The 25,737-nt window shown below is 31.5% G+C and overlaps 4 protein-coding genes across 4 annotated transcripts; 2 read left to right on the top strand and 2 right to left on the bottom strand.

Moving 5' to 3' along the window:
• The first annotated feature begins 9,941 nt into the window (after window positions 1-9,941).
• K444DRAFT_413418 (FAD/NAD(P)-binding domain-containing protein) lies at window positions 9,942-12,075 on the top strand. Its single transcript, XM_024872630.1, has 2 exons — window positions 9,942-10,333; window positions 10,395-12,075. The coding sequence occupies exons 1-2, from the start codon at window positions 10,031-10,033 to the stop codon at window positions 11,985-11,987; spliced, it is 1,896 nt and encodes a 631-aa protein (XP_024735489.1). The 5' UTR covers window positions 9,942-10,030; the 3' UTR covers window positions 11,988-12,075.
• Window positions 12,076-12,503: 428 nt separating this feature from the next.
• On the bottom strand, window positions 12,504-13,743 carry K444DRAFT_413422 (uncharacterized protein). The gene is made up of 2 exons (XM_024872631.1): window positions 13,447-13,743; window positions 12,504-13,377 (listed from the first exon to the last, which is right to left on the bottom strand). The coding sequence occupies exon 2, from the start codon at window positions 13,347-13,349 to the stop codon at window positions 12,591-12,593; it is 759 nt and encodes a 252-aa protein (XP_024735490.1). The 5' UTR covers window positions 13,350-13,377; window positions 13,447-13,743; the 3' UTR covers window positions 12,504-12,590.
• Window positions 13,744-17,534: 3,791 nt separating this feature from the next.
• Window positions 17,535-18,834, bottom strand: K444DRAFT_530712 (uncharacterized protein; the record flags this gene model as incomplete). Its single annotated transcript, XM_024874918.1, has 5 exons — window positions 17,535-17,724; window positions 17,800-17,895; window positions 17,950-18,326; window positions 18,391-18,523; window positions 18,674-18,834. Coding segments are annotated over 5 exons (957 nt in total), but the record flags the coding sequence as incomplete, so codon positions are not given.
• Window positions 18,835-23,690: 4,856 nt separating this feature from the next.
• K444DRAFT_531248 (uncharacterized protein) lies at window positions 23,691-24,050 on the top strand (the record flags this gene model as incomplete). Its single annotated transcript, XM_024874964.1, has 1 exon — window positions 23,691-24,050. A coding segment is annotated over one exon (360 nt), but the record flags the coding sequence as incomplete, so codon positions are not given.
• Window positions 24,051-25,737: the final 1,687 nt, after the last annotated feature.

Here is a 25,737-nt window from a genome sequence, read left to right on the forward strand (position 1 = left end):
TAATTAGTATACTTACTATTATAAATCTAATAAAAAATATAGATCTAATACTAAACTAGATATTAACTTAATTTTTAGTAATTTTATTAAGTTTAATACTATTATTAGTTTATTAGAAAGCTTGGAATTAGTTAGAACTAGTAGTTAAATATCTAGAGGCTCTAGTATTAATTATAACTCCGTAAAAATAATAAGTATTATATCTTAATATATTATTAATTATAAAAGTCTAAGCGTTTTCTATTAAGGATTTAATAGGCTCCAAGATATGGTTTTCGCCTATTATCTAATATATAAGGAAAAGAGAAATAAGGTTATCTATAAGGGTATTAGCTATAGTTATTAGTAAAGCAGAAGTAATAGAAGTAGCTAAAAGGCTTTTAACTAAAATAAAGTAAGAATCTGAGTAATATTTCTCTTCTTTATTCGTTTCTGCTAATAAAGCTTTAAAACTATTATTTACTAGTTTATCCTTATTACTCCTACTATTCTTTTTACCTTTGGCTTTAGTAATATACTATATATAAGTATTACTAAAGTATTTATTAAAGTTATAGGTATTTCGAGATCTAAACTAATAGATATTTCTATTCCTAAATCGAGTTTTCTTAGCCTCTTATTTCTCTAGTATATATTTTTATAAATAGTATTCGGGTTTCTTATATATAAAATACGATTTCGGAATATAATTATTATAATTACAGGACTTAGAATAATTATTATAGGTTCCGAAATTACGGCTAGGTTTATATTAATAATTTCCGGAGAAATAATAGCTTAGAGAATTCTAAGAATAGTATTATTAATTAGTAAAAAGGGTTTCGGAATTAGCTTATTATTTGCTCTCATATATAGTAATAAATAACTAGAGCTTATTAATAAGCTAGCCGAGATTTATAGGAAAGTTTAAGATTATATATTTATATATCCGGGAGCTTTAGTAAGAAGTAATAATTTTATTATAGAGGAATTCGGTATTTTGCAAGTTAGATATAAAACTATATTATAGTTAATATAGTTTATTAATTAGTAATTAAATAGTCTCAAATATTATTTTTTCCTGAAATTTAGCTATTATAGAAGCTAATATAGTAGTATTTTACTTGTCTAAATTCCGATATTCGAATTTAGGGCCTTTAAAGAAACTATAAATATTAATATAAGCCTCTTTATATATATATTAAGAGAGCTAGTTACTATAGAAGTAGTCTTGAGCTAATTTCTTTAATATAGTAGGAAAAGCTCATATTAGTACCTTTTATAGAAGCTCTATATATTAATAAATATTAAGGAAAATAATAAGTTTATAATTAAAATTACTATTAGATTTATTATACTTTTATTCTTTAATATAAATCTTAATAACTTCTCTAATAAGTCTTATAGTTAAAGGAAATTAGAAGTTATTCGAATATAATTATAGTAGTAGTAATAATAGGAGTATATTATTTATTTCTAGAGCTTCTATACTAGTATATAGTAATAGAAAAGATAATATAAGAAGTAATAATATAGGAATATTAAAAATAATAGGTTCTAGATACTTATTTTTTATAAAAGTAATAAAGCCTAATAAGATTAGTTCCTTAATAAGATCTAGTCTAGCTACTAATATATTCTTATTTAATTATATATACTATTTATTTTCCTTTATAATAGTATATAGAATATTTATAATAGTATTAGTATTACTATTTTATTATATAAATATACTACTATACTAAAAGGTCTTATATAGGTATAGTATTTCCGGAAGCTTAAACTTATTAAAGTTCCCTTAATAAGTAAAGTTCTTAAAATTATATCTAAATAGCTTCTAGAGATTATTATTAATTATTTTATAGAAAATATATTAAAATAGCTTAGTATTTAAGAACTCAGTTATCTTATCTGCTTTAGTAAAGTTTAGATTAATTCCATATCTTTACTTTCTTACTAATTCCTTGAAATTATTATTATTTATAGAATAATCGGATTAGATAGATCTAATAAAGGAATTATTTACTATAGTATATTCTACTATTATGTATTTTATAAGCTTATATTTAGTTCGAGATATAATAGTTTATAAGAAGAGTACTATAAAAAGAAAGGTAATTTATAAGGTAAGTAGTTTATAGAAGGTATTATATTCGAGATAAAAATTTCATTTATAATAAGAAATTTAGGAAGTAAAATTTAAGAAGTAAAATATTGAGATTCCGAGAGAACTTAATAGTTCTAAAGCTTAAGAGCCCTAGAGATTTAAAAGAAAGTAGTTTTTGAGAAGGTTTTATAAGAATTAAATAGAAATAGAATAGGATAATTAAATAGCTAACCGTTTTAGTACTTAGTAAGATTAAGTGCCCTTCCTGCCTATATAATTAAATTATAGGTAATAGAACTAATAGATATTTCCTTTTTTAATATAATATAATCGGACTTTAGTAAAATTAAGTATTTTTCCTGCCTATATAACCGAATTATAAATAATAGAATTAATAGTTATTCTCTCTTTAACTAGAATAATGGCTTTGCCCTTAAATAACCGAATCTTAGGCAAGTATAGCTTAATTCTTCCTAATTTATATATATAAATAGATCTTATTCTAATCTAAATATAAACTAATTAGTATTAGTTTACTAGAAATATATAGTATTATTATATAGTTATGAAATACTATTTATATAAGTTAGTAAAGTTATTCTTTAGAAATAGGAATTATAATATTATAATATTAATATATAATTCCTAAATCTGCTAAGCCTAATAAGAACTAGCTATTAGTTAAGTTACTAATATAATACAAGGTTATATAGTTATTACTTATATCCTATTATTTCTAATTACTTCTATATTATATAACTATAGTTATACTAATAAATACTTATATCTAAAACTAATTTCCTCTTTATATAATTAGCCTTTATACCCGAATTAACTAATACTTTAATTCTTTATTTATTTTTTCTTATTTTAATAATAACCTTAATTACTATTCTCGTTTTAGGAACTTTACTTTCTATAATATAAATAAGTATAATTATTATAAGATATATTTATTTCTCGGCTTCTTTAGTTCTAGGTACTTATATAATTTATAACTAGATTTATTATAGTTATAGTAAGTTAGTTTTCTTAATTTAGGTAAATAGTAATATAATAATTCTTTTTCTAGTAAATAAAGCAAATTATATCCGGTTTTATAAATTCTAATATAAGTATTATATTAGACTCTATTATTATATTTTTATTATTCCGATTTTATAAATCTTATAATAAAGATATATTTCTTTTTCGTTTTTCTTTATTATTATTTTTCTCTTTTTTTCTATTTTTTTTCTTTTATTATCCTATTAGCTTATTATTATATTTCTATTAAATAAATAGGTTTAAATTATTCTTAACTTTTATAGCTATAAAAATCTGCTTTTCTCTTTTTTATAAAATATTTCCTTAATAATTAATCTTATTTCAAATCTCTTATTTAAACTACTAAATAAATTATTCTATTTTTATAATAAACCTATATATTCTAAGTTATCTAATAAGCTATCTAAATAAAATATAAAGCTTTAAATACTTTAGTCTAACTATTATTTAATATCCTTAAACTTAGTAAAAGTATTATTATTATAATTCTCTAGATTTAAGATAAAGTTCTTTATAAACTTAATAAAGGTCTCCTAATCTATAATATTAATACCTACTTATTATTTCTTATATTTCTAGATATTTCTGGCTATATTCTTAAAATAGGAAATATAATATATAATTTTTATTATATTAGTAGCCTAGATAATTCTATTATTTTTATATTATTTTAACTTTGCCTAATAAAAGAAATCCTGGGCTTCTTTAATATTCTTTTTCTAGTAAATAAGTAGTTCTCGAGTTTTTAGAATTCTCTAAACCAAAAATACTACTAGAAATATAACGGATTCTATATTAAATATCCGAATATTTTTAAAATAATAGATCTGAGCTTTTAGCTTTCCAGATTCTCTTTTTATTATATCTCTACTTCTAACTTAGTAGTATAATAGCAAGCTATTACTAATTTCTCTATTATTATTATTATTATTCTATTAGCTAGTTCTAGAGATATCTGAGTTCTATTTCCTTTTTCTAATTAGATAGTATAAAGAGTATTTAACTAGATATTTTCCAAAATACCTAACTAGATTACTCTAATAATAATAGAGGCACTTCTTCTAGTTAATACTCTAGCTATTAATAGTTTTGTCTATTAATAGCTTAACTACCTTATAATAAACTGCTTTCTAAAGATTAGATTAATTAGAATATAAGATATATAATAGTAAAGTAATATATAAGTAATTAAAGTAAATAAGCTATAGAATAATACTTATAAATATAAGTAATTCCAAGAATTAATTCTAATAAAAGACTAATTAATACCCCTTTCTAAAGCTAGGAGTATTTCTTTATATATTTCCTAATATTTAACTAAGCCTATAAAGTACTTTATTTAATTAGGAAATATAATCCTATATAATTCATATAATTCTAATTATAAACTTTACTTAAAATTAGAAACTAGATCTATAATATCTAATATCTGTTTATATATTATTATATATACCTATTATATTATATTAATAAAACCTTTTTTATAATTAGGTCTTTTATTAGATCTATTTACTAGATTTATAATATTTCTATAATAAATAATATTAAAATTATATATTATAAAATATATTATCTAATATATTTAATAACTTTTAAGATATTTTATTTCTATAAAGTATTAGAAGTTATTATAATTTATAATAACCTCGATTATAAATCTGAATTTTTTAAATTATAGTACTAATATTTAAAGGCTTTAATAATTATAAATAACTTCCTATTATAAGTACTATAATTATATTTGGCTCTAAAGAATTTCCGGAACTAGAATACTATTAGATACTAGTATTTCTTTAGCCTATTACTAGAATTAATTTATTATAAAATAATACTAGTAATTATGAATTTTAATATATTAATTTTAATATAAATCTTTCTAAAAGAATTAAAATAAACCAGAACAGGTATTATAATAAAAGCTTTTAGCTACTTTATTTATTTATATAAAGAAACCGGATTTCTGGTTCTTTTTTATTTCTTTTAAGAGATTTATTAAATCTATAATTACCTAAAAGTAATAATAAATAAATTTATAATAAAAATTAGTAAATCCAAGAAATACTTAAATATTATAAAATAATTCTGGTTTTAGCTATTTAATAATATTATAAACTCGTTTAGAATTCATATGAATATTTTTTATTCTAATAAAAAAGTTCAAGAATTTGATTTCTTTAATATTAAACTTATATTTATTAAATCTATAAAATAGATTATTTTAATATAGCCTAATAAGTATTTAATAAATATAATTATAGTATTTATTTTTATTCCGGAAATAAATAAAGATGTTATCTAAATAAAAAACTATAAATATAATATTAATATATATTTGAAATATAACTAGTATATTAGCTAACTTAAAAGGTATTATAAGATATTTAAAATAGCTATAACGGGTTCTAAAAGCCGTTTTCTATTTATATTTTTTATAAATTCTTATCTAATAATATATATTTTTAAGATTTAACTTTATAAAAATTTTAGCTTCTTAGAATTAATTAAAGATTTTATTAATAAAGGAAAGCAAATACTAATTCTTAATTATAATTTAATTAAGTTTATAATAATTAATATAAAGATATAGCTCTTTATTTTTCTTAGAAATAAAAAGAATAAATATTTTTATAAGACTTTTATTAGATTTTATTTTATAAATACAAATATAATACTTTTAATTAGATTTCTAATAAATTATATAAAGGTTTATATAAAACTATATTATTTATATTAATAGAGTATTTAATATTACTAAAATTAGAAAGTTTTAAAGCTTTATTAAAATTGAAAACTTCTAAGAAATTTTCGTATTTATTATTCCGGAAATATATAAATATCTCTAAGGCCTCTTTTTAAAAGATATTAATTTATTATATTAAAAACTTTTATTTAGTATTATTAGAACTATATAATAAAATAAAGATCTAATAACTATTATAAATATATAAAGCCTATTATTTAGAATAGTTATTTTTGCCTTTAGTTAAGAATAAAACTTGAAATATTAGCTTAGAATATAAGTTAAGTTCCTTATTAAACTCTTTTAATATTAGAATCTTAATATTTTTAGGCTATATAAATATATATATCTATTATTTCTTAATATAATTTATATATTATATAAGAGTTGTTTTATAAAATTTCATATTAAAAACAAGGCTATAAAAGCTAATATTTTTAGATTTATAGAATTAAAGCTTAAAAAAATATATTTTATTATAATTATTTATAATAAATATTTTAAGGTTATAGGCTTAATAGATCTTAAATCTATTTCTATAAAAGGTTATAAATTTTTAGTTATATTTAGCTAAGATAATAAAGCTTTACTTTTAAATCTAATTATTATTAAAGAAATTATAATCTAATTTAATATTATTAAGTTTATTATATATTTTTAAAATATTTATTTCTGGCTATATTAATTTTATTTAAATAATTATATAAAGTAATATATCTTTTTTATTATAGCTAAAATTATTAATATTTAAGATTTGGCCTTTTCTTTTTCTTATTTCTTAAAAAAGTCTTTTCTAAAATACTTTTTTTATAATAATAGTATTAATTTGCTTTTATAAATATCTTAACTTTTCTATAATTTTAGTATTATTAGAGTTCTATTAAGTCTATTAAGTCTATTTATTATATTTAAAATATTTCATATTTCCTAAGAAGTATTCTTTCTAATTATAAGTTTAATAAACTATATCTAAAATAGAACTAGTATTTTAGTAAGGCCTAGAAAGAACTAAAATATTACTTAAAAATTTCTTATATAATTTTCGGAATTTATTTTTCCTTTTTTAATGGCCTTATAAATTAGAATTTACTAAATCAGAATTCTTAAAAATAGAATTGCCTTTATTAAACTTTCTTATTTTTACTTTCTTTAATTTTGTGATGTGTGTAGGGTCGCACGTGACTTAAGGGCATGTGACGAACCTCGGATGTCGCGGGTGTCGATCAGGGAGATCGGAGGCCCTTCGACTTCACAACCAACCACTGTTTATATCATAAGCATTAGGCTTACAAATCACTAATTATATATACGTCATCGGGGCCTCCTATTTAGAGGGGGCTTCCCTGGACCTCACAGGAGGGACAGAGATTAGTTCTGTACTGAATTTGACACTATGGTTTCACAACTCACTAATTCATTCTATTGTCTTATTGCCTACTAACAAACACCTCACAAATTTAGAATAAGTAATATATTTAATTTTTTAAGCTTTTTTATATTATTCGGAAATAGATATTACCTTATTTTTTAAGAAAATAAATATAAATATCTAATAAGTTTTATAGTTAGATAGAGTAATATTAGAAGTCTAAATCCAATTTCTTTTAGGATATAGGTTCTAATTAATTTCGAGACTAATTATTTAAATATATAATTCGGTAATTATTTTACTATTCTTCTAATAAAGATCTCAAAGCTTCTTAAAAGTATTTTATTAATAGCTTTAAAATACTTAAAATATATTAGCTTAATAGGCCTTAAATTACTTCTACTAAATCTTATATAATAAAAAGGTTTACTTTATTATAGTTTTCTAAATATTATAAAATTTGTTCCTAAGAATACTTATAATAGAATTAGTTCTTGAAAAATATCTATTATAAATTTAAGATTAGATTCTAAAAACTACTTTCTAGGAAAATACAAATATTTTTTATTTCTTAAAAAACTTTCTATAATATAAGTTAGATATTTAGATTTTAAAAAGCTTTTTTTAATTCAAATACATTTTTAGAATATTATATAATAGCTCTTAATAAATAGTATTAAGATTACTTTTAAAACTTATTATATTAAAAAAGGAAATAAGTTCTAATTTTATTTCAGGAAGTTTTCTAATAGAAATAATTAAGGAAAATAAAGTAAACTTATAAATAGAGTTTTTATAAGATATAATAAACTATAAAATATCCTAAGAAATACTCTTATATTACTTTAATTATAGAATATATTAATTAATTATATTTACTAATTCTTGTTTTTATTAGAATACTTTAACTTTAATATATAAGTCCTATTTTATAACTAGAATAATAATAATTTAAGTATTAATTTTAATATTTTAATTATTACCGGAATTATTTTCGTTATTATTACTAGCTTTCTAAGGCTCCTAAAAAGTCTTATTAAAAGTATTAAACGAGCCTTTATTATTACTTATATCGGAATTAATTTAGTTAACTTTTTTTATAAGAATAGCTTTAATAAAAGATTATATATTTCGCAAATTTTGAAATATTATTACTTATTAAATTGTCTCTTTTAAGAATAAAGAAATTAGATTATAAGGTATTTATTAATGAGTAATAAGATAATAGAATAAATTAGTAAATTATAAAACTATAGTATTAAATTTAATATAAAACTAATCTTTATTTCTCTTATAAAATCTAGGAAAGCCTTTTTTAAATAGGAGCTTCTAATAATATATATATATAATAATTTATAAGCCTAAAGCCTATAATATAAATAGTAGTATAATTATAATATTTAAGGGCCATTAATCTCTCTAATTAATACTCGTAATATTCGAGGTTTATTATATATTCTTGAGTTATATATATTCTTATATATATTATATAATTCGATTTTTAAATTATTTATTATTATTTAGTTAAAAGAAATAAATATAAAAGAAATAATTTAAATTAAAAAGCCTTATTTATAGCCTTAAATTAGTTTAATATAATTATCTATTAAATCTTTAGGCTATTTGCCTTAAAAGAAAGCCCGAAAACTTTTCTTCTAAATTTAATCCGGTTATTACTTGTCTAAAATAAGTTAATTTAATATTTAAAAACAAACTTTAGTTATAAATACTAATATTTAAAATAAGAGAAATAAAAACCATTTTATTAAAGTCTTTTTATTATTTACAAATAATTCTTAAATAATCTCTAAGCCTTAATATGCCTTTATAATTTAAGCCTCTTAATAATATAAATAAATTTAAGTATAAAAATGCCTATTAGATATATTTCTAATATTGCTTTAATTCCGGTCAAGAATATATATTATTAGTATATAAAGAATCGGCCTTCCTTTATTAACAAGCAAAATAAGATACTAATTTCTTATAAAGTCTTAGTTAATTAGAGACGGGGGAGCGAATCTTATATATTAATATTAAATAATAGAGGAGACTCGAGTCTCGAGTTAAGAGGAGAAGTCGATTTGAGTCGGAGCGGTGGCGACGGTGAGGAGATTCACTATTATTAGATCGGAACTCAATTCTAGCCCTGTACTTCTCCAAAGAGATAGATAATCGGTGGACCGATTGCTATAGGTTACCAGACCGCATCACGAGGAGGTGTTGAGTCGTCGCGGTCCAATCGATTAGTAATTGTTGCCGAGCCTGTACTTGACGAGCCAGAGTCTAGCGAACAGCCATAATGCATTGTGCGGCATTCTCGGCAGCCCATTTGCGGGAAGATGCAGCTGCTATACAAACTGGGCATAGTCTCGCGTTCTGCGGCCAATGTAGTTGCAAGAAGGGAGTCGGACTCGTCGGCTTTTTCTTCGCTGAACTTATGCCGGCTCGCATGGCTTAGGACTCGGAAGATTTGGCAATGGTATACGTTGCTGAGAAACTGAGAAACGGAAAGAGCTCATAAAACTGATTGGCCCGAACTGTGTGCAGAAATGGCTGCGGGTAAGCTTACTTAAGTACATGCTGAATAGCGGTAAGATCACTTTCATCCATCATCCACCTCCGCCTTTCCCGACAAACTATCCGGCCAGATGTACTTCCTTCTGATTACTTGTTAATAAGTTCACTTCAACTTTTGGACCAAAATCTCCGATTGCGTTGCCATCGACCACCCAAAATTATCATATTGAGCTATCTTCAGGTTATCGAGGTCATCCAAATTTGAAAAATGGCACAACGAAAGGAACATCCTCGCACACCCATCCTAATTGTCGGTGGTGGGCCCGTGGGCTCACTTCTGGCTTTATCCCTTTCTCACTTCCATCAGGCAAGCACTCTTGTCGAGGCTTCCACCACTACGACAAGATGGCCGAAGATGGAGCAGATCAATGGTCGAACAATGGAGGTGCTGCGAATATTGGGTCTTGCAGATAAACTACGAAGCGTTGATGGGGTCCCAAAGGCAGATGCACCTTGGACTGTCTTGCATCATACCGGATTGGGTGACCCAGTGCCTGAGTTTGCTCGTGTGGTAAGTCTCTAGCATTTGTGAGATAGATTATCAGATTAGGGTCGATCTCACACGTTTTAAGGACCCACATCTCTCGCTTAAAGAAGAAAAGAAGCTTGATCAGCAACACAATGATGGTACAAGGACATCTGAACATCATCAAAGATGTGTCCTCGATATCTTTGAATCTTTCCTGAAGACCGAGGTCCTCCGGAATGAAAATGTCACATCGCACTACGGCATGAAATACCTTTCTCATATAGAGAACGAAAATGGAGTTTCCACGATCTGCATTGACAAGGAGGGCAACGAGCATGAATTCACTTCCAACTATCTTGTTGGTTGTGATGGCGCCGGCTCAAGAGTTCGACGGAACACTGGCATCAAGCTGAAAGGTGGTCCAATCAATATTGGGGCCTATCTCGTTCACTTCCGAAGCGAAGAGTTGCTGGAGCTAGAAAAGAAGACGTACGGTCGATTTTGGCACCTCAACACCCATGGTATCGGGTGTCTCGTAGATCAAGATGAAAGTGGGACTTTCACAATCCATAATTTCGGCCCACACGTCCTGCAAGAAGACGTCACCAAATACGACCCCGAAGAATTGATCTATCGTATACTAGGCGGCGCATTTGGAAAACCTTTCAAGATCAAGATCGACGAAATCCTCGTCCACAGCGCCTACCGACCTAACTTCGCCGTGGTGAAATCTTTTATCTCCGAAAAAGGCCGCGTGGTATTGGCAGGCGACTCTGCACATCGGCAACCGCCGCACGGCGCGCTTGGATTCAATTCTGGGGCTCACGAACAGCTTGATTTGGCGTGGAAGTTGAGTGCCCTGGTCCAGGGGTACGGTGGATTGCACCTTCTGGATGCATACGCTCTCGAAAGGAAGTATATCGTGCTGCAGAATCTCATTCATGCTACAGAACTCGCAAGAACGTTCACGGACTACACCGTTCAGTACTTGACTACTGGACCACAAATTCTCGACCCGGCAAACGCGGAGAGACAGAGGCTGGCAGATCTGGTTCGAGGCATTAGCATCGAGAGAGCTGCTGATGGTGTGGAGTTTGACCGTCGACTCACTCACAGTCGTGCTATTGTGCGTGATATTGATGGCAGCCAATCACCACTATGGGATGTGGACAAGTATCAACCAAGCTCTGCTCCAGGATCCCGGGTTCCACATCTTTGGCTGAAAACCAAGATTGGGGAGACGAGCACAATTGACCTGATAAGTCACGGGCTGACCCTTGTCTGCTTCGAACCATTTTACCAATCAACATCCGAGCAAGCGAAAGCAGTTTTCCTGTCTGTTGCGGCGAAAAGGAATATACCTCTTCATGTTGTTGTGTTGAAAGATGAAAGTCGTGTGCGCTCAGTTTGGGAGGATCGTGACTTGGTTCTCGTGAGGCCAGACGCATACTCGCTGTGGCGTTCACAGAATCAATCACAGCAACCAATTACTTCCGAAGATTACATCCAAGAAATCTTTGATGTTGCGCTTGGTGTCAAGGAAGCTGAGAAAAGGAAGACAATCCCAACTGAGCCGACAGAGGAGGACTTGATGGTGGAATTTGCAGAGAAGATGAAGGTTGTTGGGGCTGAAGATACAGAAGGAGGGATGGGAGAGGTGAAATTCGTCGCTGGCTTCCAAGTAGAGGTTGAATAGTTGAAGACAGTCGTAAAACGAGACGAACCTCATGTTCGAGTTCGTCTGCTAGCAATATAGGCAAGGCCCCCTGGATTTGGCTAAACTCGTGCCCAGTTCTCCAGGTATTGAGATAGGTGTGTTAGTTGATGTCTTTGAGGACTGGTTATCCTGCCAAGACAGCATTGGAGCCTCCTCAGAAAACTCTCCCAGCGCTTCGCTGCTCCTGACTCTTTCTTTCCGCAAAACTTTCACACTTAGCAAACAGAGTCTTCCCCGGCCTTTCCCATCCCAGTCTCGCTTCGCTCACTGCCCGGAGGCCCCCGCACCTCTCAACGTACTTCTGTAGTTCAAAGCATCCCATGCCATCCAGTCCCAAGGCCCGGTGGATCCTATATGCCAAAATCGGATAAAAAGCACAGTCAGCCATCCCGAATCCACCGCCTGACATAAATGTATTTTCTTTCGCGTAACCATCCCAGTACTCCAGCTAGTTGAGCAGTTCGCGAAAGGCTTGCACGATTGTTTCTGGGTGACGTTCCCAGTCAGGCAAGTACAAGAGCTCGATAGGCTCATAGATATTGTGTGGATTCTCGCTCTCCGCCACCCGACACAGTTCCTTCGTCATTCTCTCCTCCGAGAACACTCTGGCATCAAGCTTCCATGCTGCGTTGTGGAATAATACTCTTCCAGGTATTGCAGGATCGCCAAACTGTCGATAACTACAGTTGCATCAACATCAGCAAATGTCAGAGTTTTGCCGCAAGGATTGATAATCCGAAAGTTCGCGCTTTGGGTTTCCTTTGGAGTGGTCATGACGCGGAGGCGAGTGGCCTTATATGGGATACGCTTCAGTGAAAGCGCCACCATTACTCTCCAAGATGGGATAGAACCATTGACGTAGAACAGTTCTGGAAGTTTGACCCCTGACTTAGTATCAATATTTGCCAGTACTTGTTCTGTTTTGCAGAGGGAAACGTTGTAAGGTGCCGCTGTCAACGTATCCAAAGCTTTCTCACTGGTCTCGGGCTTAAGTGAGAAGACAAGATCACCGATAATAGTGACACTAGTACCCCCAAGACGTCGAGCGTAGACGGATGTTGCCGCGACACAGGTACTGGTTGTCACGCCGGCGATGTTCACGTGGGTGATCGAACATGATTGCAGTGTTCCGTCAAGTGAAGTCTCTGTGAAGGCTGAATACCAGGACTTTTCGATTGAAACATGATGCGGATGTTTTAGGATTGCGATGAGGGGGGAAGTGTTGCACGGGGAGACCCCGGGACACAGAAGCGAGAAGATGTGTGAGTTGAAGTGAGGTATGACTAAAAATCTTGCAGCTCGGTGAAGGCGGCAGGGCTGGGAAGGGAGGGCAGGTGCCATGAGTGGTGCCAGGGTAGGCGCTTTGGATCTTTAAAATAAGGTTAGATAACAAGCACATATGTGGGGAATCGTGAGAAATGAATGAAGGGAATCATACCCAGAGGATTGGTCGTTGCCTCGTCGCGAATCCACGAAGCAGAGCTGGCAGGAGACGAAGAAACGGGCGTGGGTCAATAATAATCGCCGTCCGATCCTGCTTAGCGTCCAGGAAATCTGCTTGGAGATCGACGAGGATGAGAGCTGCCACGATCAGGTTAGTCAATTGCAAGATGCTAATTTTGAAGAATTTGGGATTGTCGAGGAGACTTTGAAGCATTTAAGGAAACATAATTCATGATTTGACTAGGACAAATTCTGGTTAACGTGACTGATGCATGTCAACGATGTTCGGAAGCTAATGCATAGTGGGGAGCAGGCTTGGCAAAAATTCCTTAATTTCCGGTATCGATAGGTATCGATGCCAGAATCGCCAGGTATCAATAGTATCAATACCAGTATCGATTCCCAGAACCCAATTCCCCCCTTTAATTACAATTAACTTTAGAATCACTTCTCTTATAAGAAAACTTTTGGTAGCGCAAATATTCTACTTAATTTAGGCTTTCTATTTAGCTACTTATCTTATATTTTAGACTAAAACTCATCTCAATACGGCTATTTTAAGCAAAAATAAGCTTTTGAGATTTTCGTAAGGCTCGCTTATAATAAGCGTCTTGATTAGAAATACGAATACGGGGCTTAATTCTCCAAATACGAGTGTAACGGCACTGGCTAGGGGCCATATAGGGGTGGCTATTACATGACTGGTTTTACCTAGCTAGCCGGCGTTTCAGTGGTTTTAGCTAGTACTTCACTTCTTTTATCCCCTTTCCTTCTCTCTCTCTCTCTCTCCTTCTTCTCTTTAGCTTAGTATTTTCAATACATGAGATTCTTGGATCTTTGAGCCCTGGCCATTGCCTCGATCCCGCTGTCACAACGAGAGCTATTTTAAATTTGAGATATTATTAACTTTTATTAATAATAATAAGTAATTCTTTTAATAGAAAGACTAGAAATTAAAGGAATTATATAATAATACATTATTATATAATTTAAATAATAAAAGAAAGATTTAATTTTTGGGGTAAGAATCGATTCTGGTATTAATACTATCGATTCTTGCGATACCTGACTAATACTGTGATGGGGTTTTTTCTCTCTTGTCCCGTGACTACTGTCACGTGTCCTGCTTCCCAGGCATGCTGGCGCTAGTTCAAGGGGTTGCATAAGACTTCCGTCCAGACGTACGATTAGCCTTCCCAATACATCACACTTTGGAGCCCCTTATTTTTGACCTTTGCTTTACTTCTTACTACTGTTGAGAGTGTTACTTTTGAGTTCTTAGTTTATAACTTCCCCTTTACCCTCTCCCACGCATCCAAACGCCTATATATGGTCCGAAAACCATATTACAATCAAATCCCCATTACAATACCATCCAGTATTTTTGCCAAGCCTGGTGGGGAGTCATGCTACCCTTTCATGAAACCATGCGGCAAGTGCGGGGAACTACCTAATTACCCAATACTTCGACCGCCGTGACTCAAATCTTGCCTGCTAGCCCCTGAATTATTATTGAGCTAGTGCGGAGAATACAACGGATAAGAGACGCAATGTGATTATGTAGTCGCATGCCACCGCGCCTTGTATCAATTAAGCTCATCGCGGCAACTGTTTATTTGTAACTTTTAATGGCTTCGTTAGAGACATCCCCAAGGATTGGCGGTTCTCTCAGTGCCATGTCGTTATTATCAACAGAGATGTCTCAAAGTAACGTTAATGGTAGAAGTCCCAGGGCCGGCTCTATTACTCCGCCAATATTGTTGATTGTCACGGCGATGGTGCCAGCAATTTTTCTAGATACGATCTTGCAACACAACAGATATGCTAAATTGTATCCTAACCCCTCATATTTGATGCTATTGTCCACGTTCGTGATCTTTGTGTTATCAGACCTTACCTACCATGCTTAGATCACCTCAATTCTACCTCACACCATGCTTTGTCGTGTCTTTGAGTAGCGAGTCTCGTCAAATCTCGTAATAGAATATTTCTCACATAAATACAGCTGCACTCGTACAGAAATAACGCAAATTCGGCTCTGAGAGTACCCGTCATTCGCTCCCTTGCTGGCAGCCTCGCAACACTCACTTCTAGCATCACGTAAGTTTAAAGTCTCTTCACCTATTTGTGATTAATGACTGTAGAAATTTCATCATGCTTCTGGTTCCCTGTTGCGGAGCAGCTTGGATGTGCTTGACATGTTGCAACGAAGACAGTGAGTGAACTTCAACTCTCAGAAATGTACAACTGCTACGTGGGATCATTCGAAGTATATTTTCTGTTATAGCTCGTCACAGGGTCGCAGGGTCAACTGCGACAGACAGGAGCATGTGTTTGACCGCAGACTCTAGCTCACGCCCTTGACGTAGGACCTGCTGCTCCTCCCCTCCCCCTCAATTCTGGCATTACCAGGCGCACAATCGACATGTATCGCATCCCAATATTTTAGCCAAACGGAACAACAATAACCACTCAAATCGCAGCGCAAAGTGAAGAAGTACGGGATGAGACACTCAGGAGAGAAATAGGATTAAACTGGATTGATGAAATATTAATACCCATTTGGAAGGGTAACTGTGGAAATTGGGCAGATAATAAAATGTTAGGGCGACGTGCGACAAGAAGGAAGATAAGTCAGAAACTATGTCTGATGAGAGAACATGAAGTCGTGGTAGTCGGGGGCTGCCAACTATCCGGGGAATTCGCTGTGAGCGGATATTATTCCTTCCTGCGCTTGGCCCGTTATACTCTCATAGGCGGCCGCAGATCTAAAGGCTGTGTATGAATATTTAAACACGGATTTCTTATTACACCCTTGAATTAAATTAATATTATAAGCCTGTGATTAGAACTTTTTAATCTCCACTATCTCAATCTGATCCCTTGATCCGCAAACTTAAGCCCCCTCCTCCGCTTATCGGCCAAAATTACGGACCGCACGAACTGCCCATTCGACCTATCCGGAGACATATTGTTATGAGTCAGCCCCCACTGTTTTTATCATCTGCTACTACTGCCGCTACTGGTCGGGGTGAGCTGTTCTCGGAACCATTCCTAGATCTGTCAACCCCTACGCCTCCTAGAAGCTCCAGTTATTAATTCAATAGCTGAATGTCATTGGATCGTTGTTTAGTGAGTCGATTCTTGATAGTCATTGCGCGTAGGAAACGTGCTACACTTAGGGGTGGCAAGGGAGGCCGCATATCCGGACGTTACCTGTTCGCAACCATCGCCCGGTTTATCGAATCCAGCCTGTACACGGCCGAGAAAACTTCAAATAATAACACAGTACTTAAATAGCATTAACTTAATATCCCTTGACTAGGTTATCATTCAAATAGAGTATAGGAACTTATTGAGAAGGAAGGAATATTTTATCCGCATAGGATTAATTTTTAGAAGTTCGTAGCAACGTGATATTCAAGGTATAGCTACCTATCCATTGTAGAAGCAATGGTTCTAACTGCCTAATGTGGTTCAAGACACATTACAAGATATTATCTTATGAAATAAGTAGACCGATTCAGAGATTTCGTAACTATGAGCTATTTCGGGTTTAAGTTCCCTTCTCCAGCTGCAGCTTCACCACCACCTCACGCCCCTTTACTGCAGCCTATGACAGGGGCGTTCGACCATCCCCGTCTTCGGCCTCCAGCTCCACGCCTTTCTACAAGCTTTTGTAGCATTGAAATCATGTTTCTAGGTGGCAAAACGCAGAGCGTCTAGCCAGTGCGTCGGGCCATATTTCGAACGTACTAGCACAGAAAATGGCAACAGAGCGAGGATAGAGATATGCGTGCGCAGCCTGAATGAGCTTCGCCGTAGCGAGAGAGGTCCAGTCAGAGCCCGCGAAATGGTTTCTAGTGGGGCATTTCTGGAACCTGGTTAGCCCCTTGATTGTTAAATAGATTAAACGCATACCTGACGTGATTATCTAGGATTACAGTGCCAGTGTTCTCGCGCGGGAAGGGCGAAAATATTCTGGATCGCTCACCCGGTGTTGGTCGTAGATGATCAAGCTGCTGCAACAGGCGCTGATATTGGCTCGGCAACCTGGAGAGGAGACGTAGATACTGTAGATTCTTACCCCCTGTCTTCTGTTGGCGTAGATAAACTAAATGACTCACGACCAGCGGTAGAAGCATGCGGAATACCTAAATTTATACTGCGATCTTCTGGTGCTCTCGTCAAGCTCCTTGATGTAAGTCGACGAGCTAAGGGGGCCAAATGCGGGAGGCATGCGCATATTATCCCAACGTTGATCTCAAGCGTACTGTTGAAAATCAGCATGCAGTTTATGGCAGTCTGCAGAGCTAGGCAGTGCAAATAGAGAAGTTTAGATACGTACTTCAACGGTAAAAATATTTCCTTAATTCGTGAATAATCCGGATCGTGGAAGCGCACAATTTGGACCACGAATCGAGCAACACTGGCTATGCATACTCTCCTGGCTATTAGCAAGTAAACTTTACGGATAAGTAAGATATCTCTGACGCACAGTGACCCAAGTGTAAAATTAATTATCACACCCAGTTTCTTCCGTCCTGTCAATTGCAAATTCCAGACTATTGCAATGGGTATCAGATATATCACAATATCAGTTGCTGCATTGATTCCAGCGATTACCGCACAAACTTGGAGCGGTCCGGAGCAGGACCCAGCTGAAATTCTTAAATGCCTCGTCTTTGGTACGGCGCTCCAGGAGAAAAAAAATTGAAAGACTGAGAAAAGACAGTATACAGTTATAAACACAGACATTAGAATGATCAAAGCCCTGAATCTGCGATCTGGCGAGAGACGAGAGAGAAAGCTTAGAATCGAAAGTTTGATACAAAAGGTACAGGCGCCATAAAATGCAGACTCAGTAATATCTAGCTAAAAGCAAGCTTGTCAGACGCACTCTCAATTGACCTGGATACGGAGAGAAGCAAAGGCTTACACGGGCGAAAAGATCGAGCATAGTGATGCGAAGATCCCAGAAATGGATTCCGGCCCCGTGGGTTGCCCCTAATGTTTTCAGTCGACACCGGAGGACAGAGGAAGACAACCAAACGCACAGGCAATTACAATCACTGAATGTGCTAAGGATAGTAGCTAATTCCACACATATTAGTATCAAGCTTTGTTAAAGTAAATTTCTAGGGCTATGTACCCATCCGGCAAGGAGTATATCTATGTTCTTTGATTAACTCTGTATCCCAATATAAACGTCCAAGGACAACTTACAATCTTCAAGGCCTATAATGTGGACAATAGTGCGCCGACTATACAGTCGTAGGGAAACAAATAGCGTTGCTACTACCCAGCATACTACGCTGGTGGCTGTAATACGATTCCCGCGGGAATCAGGATGTTCGAAATCTGGGTCGACGCCAAGCGGAGGCGGAATAGCCCCAGAAACCCCTTGAGCTTCTGTTGGGGCAACTGTTTATCATAGGCCAATCCTAACATGAAGAACATCTGTTTATGTTCGGGAAGGTGAGCAGAGCTGCTTCACTAGTAGTGTATAGTGAGTCAATGTGAGCAACGGTGAGTCGAAGGTGAGAGCCATTGTGGAAGAACCGAGAAGAACCTAGCGCCGAAAGCGACCAGTTTTGGTCCTCGGCTAACCCGGTTGCAACTGCCACACCTCCCACTTAATAGTCGGACTTAACGTCGCGCTAAAGGGGCCCTACCCTTTAGTCGGGGAAAGCGAAGTGTCCCGTACCACACCAAAATTACTATGCGATCGCAGATACTTGAATTATATTACACTACCAAATAACCCTTAAATTAATATATAATTAAGGATATAATCTCTTATTACTCTAATACTTCAAAATCTGTATTTTGAGCTATTAAATTAGTTAATATTACTAATCTAGGTAATAAAGAATACAGAACTACCTCCTTCCTACTAACCCTACTATTTATATTCTCTTGTACCTTCTCTACCTCCTTATCTAACCCCCTAGACTCTTCTAATATTACCTATATATATAATTAACTAAGAGAGTTCCTCTTTACCCGGTAAGCTTATTTAGATACGAGTATTATAGGATTAATAGGGATATTAGTAAAGATTATAGAATCTTTGACCTATATATTATTAAATTTAGCTTATTCTTTAGCTATCTTATTATAAAGTAATTAGTATTTAATTCGAATAGCTTTAAGCTCGCTTTTTGTAGGTTCGTTTTGGGAATTGCGAATTAGTATTAGGAGCTCGGGAGGAATAATTATATTAGTTCCAAGAACTTGCTTCTTTACTTATACCTCCAGATCTCTTACTCTCTTCTTTCTTTCTCTCTCTACTACTCGTATAGTAATTCCTACTCTTTTAAGGGCTTCCTTTTTAGCTAATTCAGCCTTTATAAGCTATTTTTTGGCCTTCTTTAGCTCCTCCTCTATTATATTCCTTACTTTAATTTTTTTCTTTTCTAAAGTATTAGATATATTTAACTATCTCTCTCTTTAGAAACTAAGCCATACGTTTAGCTTAGCCTTATAATATTTAATCTATATCTTGCAAGTATTCTGGGTATCTAGTTCTTATAAACTTCCAAGTATTAGGTAGTTCTTAATAGCCTTAATTATAACTAAATACTCTTTATAAGGAAAGGAGCTTAAAGTATCTAGAATCTTATTATTAAGATTATTAAGCTATAGAATATATTCGTTATATAAAGAAGGAGGTTTTAGAAAGGTAGGTAATTAGTATTTATAAACAGGAGCAGGAGTAGAAGTAGATATAGTAAATCATATGTTTTCTGTATCTAATTTAGTTTCTGATTTAGATCCAAACTCCAGGAATTAAAGGCTAGTATTTTTTCTTTTCTTTTCACTATACTTCTTAAGCTTTTTCTATACTACTTTAAAACTAATAGGCCAAATTCTAGTATTCTAAAAGGCATATTTAATTATATAAATAATAAATATCTTCTCCCTTATTATAGGAAGATTATAAAAGAAGTATTAGATATTATATTTCGGCTTATATAAGTAAATTATATTTATAATATTAACTTATTAGTAGTATTTCTATTCCCTAAAAATACTAATATTATATAATTAAAGTAAATAGGTTTAGTAAGAGGGAAATTAGATAATTTATATCTTATTAAATATAGCTTTTAAGATAAAATTATTTATTTAGTAATAAGTTACTTTATTAATTAAAAGAACATATTATTTCTTATTAGAACTATAATTATTATACTTAATAAAATAATCTAATTAAATCATATAAATACCCTTATTTATATATCCTATAAAAGAGACTATAATAACCTTATAGCCGGTTATATTTTCGTAGAATCAAGAAATTATAATTATAATTCTAGAAATAATTACTACTAGAGAAATTGCCTTATTATTTATAGATATATATTTAATTATTATAAGAAATATGCGATTTTCTAGTATTCCTATATATATCTTCTTAATTCTAATTAGAATAACTATTTCCTCTTCTATAAATATATAAATTTGTACTTCTTTCTCATTTATATTATATATCTAATTCCTATAATATATTTTAGTTTCCTCTAATACCGAATAATATTTAGTTTCAAACTAGTTATATAGGCTCTATTTAGTATAGAGATTAATACGGTGGCTTATAATAGGCTTTGTCTTAATTATATAAAGTTCTGGAGTATTTTTTAGCTATTAAGAGAACTATTTCCAAAATAAAGCCGTTTTATTATTCTCTATTTATATTCATATTATATAATTATATATTATTTGCTTTATAGCTCCCTTTCCTCTATTAATTATAAATAATACTATATACTGAATTAATACCTTATATTAATTAGGATAAAAGATCTTATTCTGCTTTCTTTTTTATATTCTTACTATCCCTATTTTCTTTCTCTCTCTCTACTATACTTTCCTTACTATATCTTTATTTCGTATATAATACATATATACTATAATTGCAGGAGTCTCTTCTGAATTAGCCTTAAGGAACTAAATAGCCTTATAGAGCTTATTTTTCTCTGGTATATTATAGAGAAGTATATTCTTGGGGAGATTACTTAGGCGAGCTATTATTATCGAATTTAACGGATTTTCAGGGTAATTTAGGCTAGTAGTAATTAAATTAATTAATTTTTACTATAGGTATTCTATATAAATTAGAAATTTTTGCGATTAGTACGGGATACTTTGCTTTCCCGGAATACTTTGCTTTCCCCGACTAAAGAGTAGGGCCCCTTTAGTACGACGTTAAGTCCGACTATTAGATCTACCGAACTTTAGCGTCATTCGAAGGGTTTAACCGAAGTCCCGTACTAAAACATATATATAATAAAAATATTTTAATTTATTAAAATATAACTACCTTATATAAAAGTCTAATTTTTTTATATATAAGATCCCTTTAGTAAATAAACCTTACTTTTAATAATATAAAGTAAAAATACTTAATATTTATTAGTATAATAAACCTTTAATAATTACATTAAATTCTATAAAATTTTAATATAAGTTTTATCTTATATATTATTATAAGTTAAAACTATTATAAAATTACTACCTTATTATAATAGTTTCAGGAAATATATTCATATTTTATATAATTTTATCTTTTAAAATATAATTATAAGTTAAAGATTAAATATTTAAATTTTCTTAATTCTTACTTTTAATTTTAAATAAAGAATACTTACTTTATATAATAATTTAATTTTTTTTATATAAGATCTCTTTTATATATTAAACTTTCTTTTAATAATATTTAATAAGAATACTTATTATTTTATAATATAATAAGCTTTTAATAATTCTTTTAAAACTATATAAATATTAATATAACTTTTATATTATATAATATTATAAGATAAAAAAATTCTAAAAAAATTCTAATATTATTATAGTTCAAAAATATATATTAATAGTTTATATAATTTTAACTTTTAAAAGAAAATTATAATTTAAAGATTTAAATTTTTAAACTTTAACTTAAAATTAAAGATTATTTATAATATATAAAAATTATATATTACTTTAAATATATTATATTATAATATATTCGTATTTGAAATATAAAAATACTTAATTTAAGAGCTTTATATTAATAAATATATATTATTTAAATATTAATAACTTTATATATTAATAAATAAATTAATAAATATATAAAATTATTAGTTTTTTTTAACTTGGCTATATAATATAGTCTCATTTATATTAAAATATTTATATTAATCTTATAAATTCTTTTAATAATTAATAATAATTAAAAGAATTTATATATTAAAAAACGTAATTATTAAATAAAACTATAATATCAGTATTATTTAAAAAATAGTTAATAATAGGGGTTTATATATAATATGAGCCTAAAATAATATAATTATTATATATAATTATAAATAACTTAAACTTTTATTAAATTCTATATTAGAATAAATAATAAAGATTTTAAAAAATTAAAAGATTATATATAAAGGCTTTTATAATAAGAATATAGTTATAAGTTAATTTTATATATATAATATCTATAAAATAATTAATAAGTTTGTTTATAAATAATAAAAATTTAATTTAAACTTAAATTTTAATAACAAATAATACTTTTTATTAAAAACTCTTTATATATTATAACTAATATTATTAAACAAAGTACAATTTGTATATTTATATAATATTTTATATATTTATTATAAAACTATATTAAAAATTTATAATTTTATAAAAAATTAATATAATAATAATCACTTTTTAATTATAAGAAGATTATTATTATAATTTTAGTAACTTACTCGATTATATCCATAGTCTCTATTTTCTAAAAATGAAGTTAAAAGGATTTGTGGTTATTTAATTATTAAGATTTTGAAATATTGCTAGAGCGTGTTTTGGTGCGGGACGTGTTTTGGTGCGGGACGTGTTTTGGTGCGGGGAATCGGTTAGTGTCAAGGTAAGCGAGCCTATTATCCCCCACCGAGGCGCACTCCGATATTTCATTGAATACGCAGCCTTGTCGTAAGCTCCGACAAAAGGCAGATCAAATGCATCGTGCCCAATCATGCCCAATTCTGCCTCCTCGGCCCTTCTTCTAGCATCCTCTCCTCACGCTGTTCATGTCCTCTAAGTAATGCTCGTGCTGTTTTAGATGTGCTTAACAAGAACCATGATGCTCACCACTCAGAGATCCTTATCTTGTCAATCTTCGTACACTATGTCACCCGCGTGTGCTCCAGCAGAAATCGAGGATATACGTACAGCCATAGCCAGATAGACGAGCTGGCTCTTGAGGCCGAAGCTGCCTCGCTCCCTGGACGCTTCTCCTCACCACATGGCGAGATGCTTCTGGCCCGTGCCACTTCTCCCGGCGAGAAGCCTATTGGTTGGATCGGTCTACGCCCATTTCCCGAGTTAATGGATCCTGGATTCCAATTGCGTGATATAGATGTATGCGAAGCAAAGAGATTGTTTGTCCTAGAGGAATATAGAGGGTTGGGTATCGGGAGGGCGTTAGTGAAGGCTGTGGTGAAGACAGCGAAGGAGAAGGGCTTCAAGGAGATGAGAATTTCGGTAGAGAAGAAGTTGGGGGGAGAGGTTGAGATGTATAAGAGGTGGGGCTTTATGGAAAATCGAGAAGTATTTTGAGAGTGTAGTGCCAGATCTTGTCTACTTATCTCTTCTGTTGTAATGGGACAGAACAAATTCCGCCAGAACTGTCATGCCCGTTGAAAACTCTAGAAGTGGGTACTGCAAAATATGGTGTTGAAGCTATGAATATTTGGTAGATATGAATTCGTAAAAACGAGTGGGCCTGGAATAAATCTTAATCCACATCATTTTTTTATTTATATTTATAGCCCCGTAGAATGTGTTTCCTGTTAATTTGAGCCTTTGGGCTTGGCGTATAATTTTACAAACGTCTTGTCAGTGCCTAAAAGACACCCGATATATCTGTTAACGCACTCTTTGAAATACCACCCCACTACTCGAATACCATTTTCCTTCCATCTTGCGAGTCGGTATCAAGTAAACACCTGTCTGGACAGGCTTCCCAAAGGCCTTGAAGTTAAACCCACAGCTTGTCTGTAATCTTAGCTGAGATCAGTGTGAGAAAGAAATACTCAAGGTATTCATGAGTAGTCTTGAATAGAATATAAGTAGCGTAAAACTCAAAAAGTATAAGCAGAGTAGAATATATATTCACGAATATTCATAAATAGTCACGTGATGCCAATAAATTGAAACATAATAGCCGGTGCCCCTCCCACGCGCTTCGCTTGTGGTCGGGATAAGCAAGTGTCTCGTTTAACCAAGTGTCCCATCGAGAAAATGCCGGCCCTAAAAATTTACGTATAATCCCCACCAAAAAACGCGTCTTGCAATTGCACGTTTGGCCCAACTTATTAAACAATTCATTATTTATTCCACGTATAATCAGGTCAGATAAGTCTTCGTTACATAACATTTTCACACTACTATTTCGCCTCAAATATATTTCACCCAATTTTTAAAATTAAGTAGCCCAAATAGGCTCAAATTAAAGCTATTTAGTATTTAGTTACTCCTCCCTTATTTTTAAGGCAAGCTGCTTATCTTCTTGGTACAGAATTACAGAGTTTTAAGAGAAAGTTTCCATTAATCTAGTACTATATTATTTATAATACATATCTCATCTCCTTTATATTTTTGACTATATGCCTTTATATAGTAATTAAATCCTTAATATACTTCCACAGATTTTCAATTAGATTAAGATCAGGCGATTATAGTAGCCATTTTATCCGCTTAATTCCCTTATTCTCTAAATACTTGGTAATAATTTTGGTAGTATACTATAGAGCATTATCCTCTTATATTATAACCTTATTACTATATTTCTCTCTTATACTATTATAGAATAAAATAAATAGATATTAAAATACCTACTTATACCGCTTTGCTATTATATTCTCTCTTTCCGGTAGTATATATAACGGCCCTATCTCGTCTCTACAAAAACAACTCCATATACCTATACTAGTTCTTCCGCTCTTGAATATAGGTCGTAAATTCTTATCCGTATACTCCTCTTCCCTCCTAGCCCCTCTGGTTACCCAGAAACCTCTCAAATCTTCTCTAATTTCAAAAGTCACCTTATTACTCTAATATACCCTCCGATTATTCCGTTTCATGGCTTTTTCTTCCCGATAATAGAACCGACGCTTTTGCTTATATAAGGGGATCAAGAAGGGCTTCTTATATAGTCTGCATTTTGCTTTTCTAAAGGATTTGAGAAGAATTGCGACTATACGGTAATAGAGATACTTGCCGGATTTAGAAGGTATTCCAAGCA

The sequence above is a fragment of the Hyaloscypha bicolor genome, assembly GCF_002865645.1.
Source record: "Hyaloscypha bicolor E unplaced genomic scaffold K444scaffold_87, whole genome shotgun sequence".
In the NCBI taxonomy this organism is placed as follows: domain Eukaryota; kingdom Fungi; phylum Ascomycota; class Leotiomycetes; order Helotiales; family Hyaloscyphaceae; genus Hyaloscypha; species Hyaloscypha bicolor.

What these genes read in the sequence shown, in the direction of transcription:
- K444DRAFT_413418 (XM_024872630.1), top strand. Translation starts at nt 10,031, where the DNA reads ATGGCACAACGAAAGGAACATCCTCGCACACCCATCCTAATTGTCGGT. An exon ending in TGCCTGAGTTTGCTCGTGTG is followed by an intron (nt 10,334 to 10,394) that starts GTAAGTCTCTAG and finishes ACACGTTTTAAG; the next exon opens with GACCCACATCTCTCGCTTAA.
- K444DRAFT_413422 (XM_024872631.1), bottom strand. Translation starts at nt 13,349, where the DNA reads ATGGCACCTGCCCTCCCTTCCCAGCCCTGCCGCCTTCACCGAGCTGCA.